The sequence below is a fragment of the Formica exsecta genome, unplaced genomic scaffold (genome assembly GCF_003651465.1).
Source record: "Formica exsecta isolate Colony F162 unplaced genomic scaffold, ASM365146v1 scaffold72, whole genome shotgun sequence".
Classification (NCBI taxonomy): Eukaryota; Metazoa; Arthropoda; class Insecta; order Hymenoptera; family Formicidae; genus Formica; species Formica exsecta.
In genome coordinates this window covers 3784880-3790423 of record NW_021853485.1, presented here as the reverse complement: position 1 = coordinate 3790423, position 5544 = coordinate 3784880, and the positions used below count along the sequence as shown (strand labels likewise).

The 5544-nt window shown below is 31.9% G+C and overlaps 1 protein-coding gene across 1 annotated transcript; it reads left to right on the top strand.

The window, feature by feature from the left end:
- Positions 1–460: 460 nt before the first annotated feature.
- LOC115243572 (acetylcholine receptor subunit beta-like 2) lies at positions 461–5544 on the top strand. Its single transcript, XM_029820697.1, has 12 exons — positions 461–772; positions 1233–1381; positions 1521–1565; positions 1662–1771; positions 1969–2149; positions 2804–2960; positions 3127–3254; positions 3512–3687; positions 3815–3967; positions 4408–4520; positions 4938–5050; positions 5300–5544. The coding sequence occupies exons 1-12, from the start codon at positions 721–723 to the stop codon at positions 5507–5509; spliced, it is 1587 nt and encodes a 528-aa protein (XP_029676557.1). The 5' UTR covers positions 461–720; the 3' UTR covers positions 5510–5544.

The following is a 5544-nucleotide window of genomic DNA, read 5'->3' as shown; positions in this document are numbered from 1 at the left end:
AAATATTTCTGAGACATATTTAATAAATCTTGTAACGTTTATATTATATAAAAATAATGTAATAATAGTTAATAACATTAGAATAATAAAAGATGAAATATACAAATGATATTATATAAAGTTCTGTTTAACATAACATTGTCATAGTCAGTACTCGTGGATTCGATGAATAGATAATAAATAATTCCAATGTTTATTCATGGAAATAAAGAGGCGACGATTGGCGTAAAATACTCTTCCGCGTACGTCCGCGTAGCATCGGAAATTGAACTCACCGAGATTATGCGGCGAGTTGAATTTCAATTCTTAGCTTTTAAAAGTTCTCATTCTCTCATCGCGACAGTCTGAATGCATTTTAGAATCGCGCTCCTCGATTTCCGCGCTGCTGCCTTTGTCCCGCGAAACGCGCAGATGCAAACCCCGTCTCGGCGCGCAAGTGGAACAAGTCGCTCCCTGAACAGGCAGCGGGAGTATCATGGCGGCAAGTTCGGATATCGATCGTGGACCAGTGGGATGCTGGCCGCCCGACGTTTCGCCGACCACACGCCACCGTTCGGCATCTTAAGCGCTTTTGTTATCGCTCGCCATATTTTTTTTTTTTTACACCACTTAACTGTAAGACTACTGCCAAGGTACGTGTGTCGAAGAGCTCCGAGTATTTCCCACGGGGTGTATTCCTGAGTGTCCTACTTTCACACGCGTTTGTAAACAGTACGGAAGATGCGGACGTCAGTGCTCACAGTTTTGCTCAATGTCTTCAGCATCGTTTGCGGTAAGTTCGGTGATTATCAGATAAGACGATTCTTTGGATAAATCGATAACGTCCAGTTACATTCGTTCTATTATAAAAGCGAATAAATCTCAAATTCCTTAATTTCATAAGGTAGCTGCGTTAATCGTGTGTCCCTTTCTATCACATTACGTGTTGGAGGTACCATAAAATTTCACTACTGAAAAAATCTTGGCATTGTAAAGAGAAATATTTTAAAAGTGTTTTGTTAAATTACTAAAAAATATATTTAGTACATACAGAATTCTAATTGAGTTGCAGCCAATTTAAAAAGAATATAGTTTTCAAAATTCTTATTTTTCAAAAAGATAAAAAACTCGATAGAATTAATGTAACTGTATATAATGCATCTATATATTGCCACTTTTATCTTGTCATTATATGTGATGCTTCTATTCAATAATTATAATTAATATTTTAATAAATATTCTTTTTTATACAGGGAGCAGAGTTTTAGAAGCGAATCCCGATACGAAGAGACTTTACGACGATTTATTGTCTAATTACAATAGATTGATACGTCCTGTTAATAATAATACGAATACTTTAACAGTTTGGATGGGATTAAAGTTGTCGCAATTGATAGAAATGGTATATAGACTATTATAAATGCTACCTGTCATTAAAACAATATTTTGAAACTTAACTTATCATTTTATTCATTATTTTTTATTTATTCAAATTATATTTAAGAATCTGGCGGGAAATTAATGATTAATATTTATTACAGAATCTAAAGAATCAAGTTATGACAACGAATGTCTGGGTAGAGCAGGTAATATATCTGTCGGTTTTATACCATCTTCTTTCACTTACATAGTAGTATTCGGCCGATATAGGCAGACTTACAAACTCGGTTTGTTCTTTGCAGAAATGGATTGACTATAAATTAACATGGGTTCCAGAAGAGTATGGTGGTATAGAAATGTTATACGTGCCTTCCGAAAATATATGGCTTCCGGACATTGTACTATACAACAAGTAAATTGCAACGGAATTTTCATGAAATACAGTTGAAAGATCTACGTCACATTTTATCCAAATAAGGAAAGAAATTTATTCGCGATTGTCCACGGAGAAAATCGAGAAATATATTTAATAAATTAGAAAAGAATGAGGAGAATTATGCAGAAACGCAAACTTTCAATCTTCTAATCTTCTCTTGTTTGCTGTTACAGCGCAGATGGAAATTACGAAGTAACGTTAATGACGAAGGCCACTCTGAAATTTACTGGCGAGGTATACTGGAAACCGCCGGCTATTTACAAGTCATCCTGTGAGATTAACGTGGAGTATTTCCCGTTTGATGAGCAATCGTGTATTATGAAGTTTGGCTCGTGGACTTACAACGGTGCTCAGGTTATAACAATGTATATTTATGCAAACAATATAGGATATCCTAAAGTAACCGAACATTGTTAACAAGGATTCTTTATTTAAAATCAATATTTGTTCAACGATACAGTCGATGTTTCAAATTAGAAAGTTTTTTTTTGCGAATTAAACCTTATTACACAAAGTAAACAGACAAATGAAACCATATTGTTCAGTTGCTTTCAAATTTATTTTTGTTCACCAAAATTAAAATTAAACTTCTTACACTAATAAAACGTAAAATCTGAAACTTACTTGAAAATAACATGTATATAATGTTATAAAAATTATAGTAATTAAATGTATAATGTAGAAAATTAGAATATTTTGATAAATATATTATAAGATTTCAAATTAGAGAGAGCCAAATATTTTTAAATTTAAAAGAACATCTCGTAGTTTTAGGACATTTTGTACAGATTTTTGTTAAAATAATTTTTTATTTAATTAATTACTTTATTCTTTATCTCTATTTAAATTATATAAATTCATTATTCATAACCGCTGATTTAATTTCTATGAACAATATTTATTGTGATAAACTTTAATCGCTTTGTAAGTCTCTAAGTTAATTGCTCTTTGGCTTTAATATATAAAAAATATTTCAAAACCGTGCTTTGTAAAGCCTCTTGCCCACAGGTAGATCTAAAGCATATGAAACAAGAGCTTGGTAGCAATCTAGTGGAGATCGGCATAGATCTCAGCGATTTTTATTTATCAGTGGAATGGGATATTCTTGAAGTACCAGCAGCACGCAACGAAGAATATTATCCATGTTGCGCGGAACCTTATTCGGGTAAATATATATATATGCAAAGAATTAATAACATTTAAAGTTATATGCAGAGTAAACAATTTTTTAAATTATTTCCATTGTTAGCGGAGCGATATTTATATTTTCATCCAAATATTTTATCTTAGATAATTTGGTCCAAATAATCGTTATTATCATTTAATTATAGATATCACATTCAATATTACGATGAGAAGAAAAACTCTATTTTATACTGTCAACCTTATTATCCCATGCGTTGGCATTACGTTTTTAACGGTGCTGGTTTTTTATCTGCCCAGCGATTCTGGTGAAAAGGTAAATATATATCATTCGAATCGGAATCATTAAAGTCTACCGAAGATCACGAAAATTTATTTGGCTTTGGAAAAGTTTCTTACACCGGATTGTAATCTCTGTTAACGCATTTCGTCGCAGACAATGAATGTAGGAAAATGTCACGTCAACGAAATAGCCATGAAAAACAAATTTTATAGTAAATATTTTTTGACAGGAAATACTTATATAATTCTATTTTTTTTATTTGTCATAATTGCTTCGTATTTGTCACGCAGGTATCATTGTGTTCTTCCATTCTTCTCTCATTGACGGTGTTCTTCTTGCTATTAGCCGAGATTATTCCCCCAACATCGTTGGCCATACCTTTACTCGGAAAATATCTATTATTTACCATGATTTTAGTTACTCTATCCATTTGGATCACAGTCTGCGTCTTAAATGTACATTTCCGGTAAGTCGTGTGTGTGTGTGTGTGTGTATGTGTGTAATAAAGCCGTAATTTATGAAAATAAAAAAATTGCGTATTAAAATTTGTTACATTATGATTATGAAAGCCTTTAATAAATTAAATAACATAGATCGCCTTCGACGCATAATATGTCGCCGTGGGTAAAACAAGTGTTTCTGAATTGGATGCCGAGGATATTAATGATGCGACGTACACCATACTCTACGCCAGAATACGATGATACTTACATGGATAGTGCATACACTAATGAAATAGATTTCAGGTAATATCACGCAATTTCTCATTAATTTAGAGATGTTTAAGTTTTTAATAGCCTGAAAATAGATTTAAATTAATCATAATTTTAAAAGATCTTTCATTATATACATATACATGTATCATCTTTTATTAAGAGAATATGTTGATATTAAATTTGATGAGAGAGAAAATACCTTTTTTGTCAATCTTTTTATATTATATTATTTTTTTAAAATAAAATGTGTTGTCATAAGACAACACTGTATAAGTACATATCGAAAATTTTTATTGGATAAAAAAGTTATAAAAAGAAAGAATATTGACGAAGAATACATTAAAAATAAGAAGTTTGCAGCATTATATTAATTCGAGATAAAGTAAATTGCTTCACTTAAGTTTTGACAAATCGATTTTAAGCCCAATATCACATGCTGCGCTCGTCTTTAATTCTTTAATTTTCGACAGTGTAAGCGATTATCCTTTAGAACTGAAAGGAAGCCCAGATGCATTCGAAAGTGTCACTTCTACATACAAGAGTATCAGAGATGATGATGCACGACATGTACCGCACGCATCAGGTAATATTTCTTTTTTGACACAATTCTTATTTCTGTTTTGACAATTCATATCTTTTAGTTCTCAAGCGTTTTTTTTTTTTTGTAACATTAGTGTATTGAATTACGTTATTGAATTACTTTTCTAGAATAAAGAGAAATCAAATTTATACGAAAATTTTGTCGTTTATTACACGTAATTTTATACATTATTGTAAGATACTCGTGAAAACAAAATAGTAGGACATCCATTACATGATTTTTCCAACATATTATATAACATATTTAAACAATATAATCTGCACTATTAAAGATAGTATGTGACAGATGGTACAGGATAGATGGTACAAGATAAATGACATAAATCTTAAGTGTATCGTTGAGCAAAAAGAAGAGAATTAAAGTCTTACAAAAAAATGTTGATCAAACACATCGTTTCAGTTACTGACAGCGAAAATACGATGCCGAAACATTTATCCCCAGACGTTATATCAGCTCTCAAGGGTGTGCGTTTCATTGCTCAGCACATAAAAGACGCAGACAAAGATAATGAGGTATAGAATTCGCTTTTAACGTTCTCACCCCGCATAATTTCGTATCGTTATAATAATTCTCTTTTATTCGTCCTCGCTCGACTCGTCTCTAAATATTTCTTTTATATATGATATAGTACAACTATATTTTTTACAATATCTATCAATATATCTATACAATCGTATATCAATATATCTATACAATCGTATATACAATATCGACAAGAGTAACTTAAGTCGCATTTTAAAAGGATCCATCCATTCTCACAGGTCATAGAAGATTGGAAATTTGTAGCTATGGTTCTGGACAGATTCTTTCTTTGGATATTCACTATCGCATGCATCGGTGGTACGCTAGGAATAATAGGTCAAGCGCCTAGTCTGTACGACACCCGACAACCTGTGGACCAACGACTTTCCGGTATATCATTGCGCAATTACATGTATCCACCGAACGGAACTTTTGATGAGACTAATTAATTATCGTGATACGTGAAAAGCGATTCGCATGTAAA

What these genes read in the sequence shown, in the direction of transcription:
- LOC115243572 (XM_029820697.1), top strand. Translation starts at nt 721, where the DNA reads ATGCGGACGTCAGTGCTCACAGTTTTGCTCAATGTCTTCAGCATCGTT. An exon ending in CGAATGTCTGGGTAGAGCAG is followed by an intron (nt 1,566 to 1,661) that starts GTAATATATCTG and finishes TGTTCTTTGCAG; the next exon opens with AAATGGATTGACTATAAATT. An exon ending in GTCTTAAATGTACATTTCCG is followed by an intron (nt 3,688 to 3,814) that starts GTAAGTCGTGTG and finishes TAAATAACATAG; the next exon opens with ATCGCCTTCGACGCATAATA.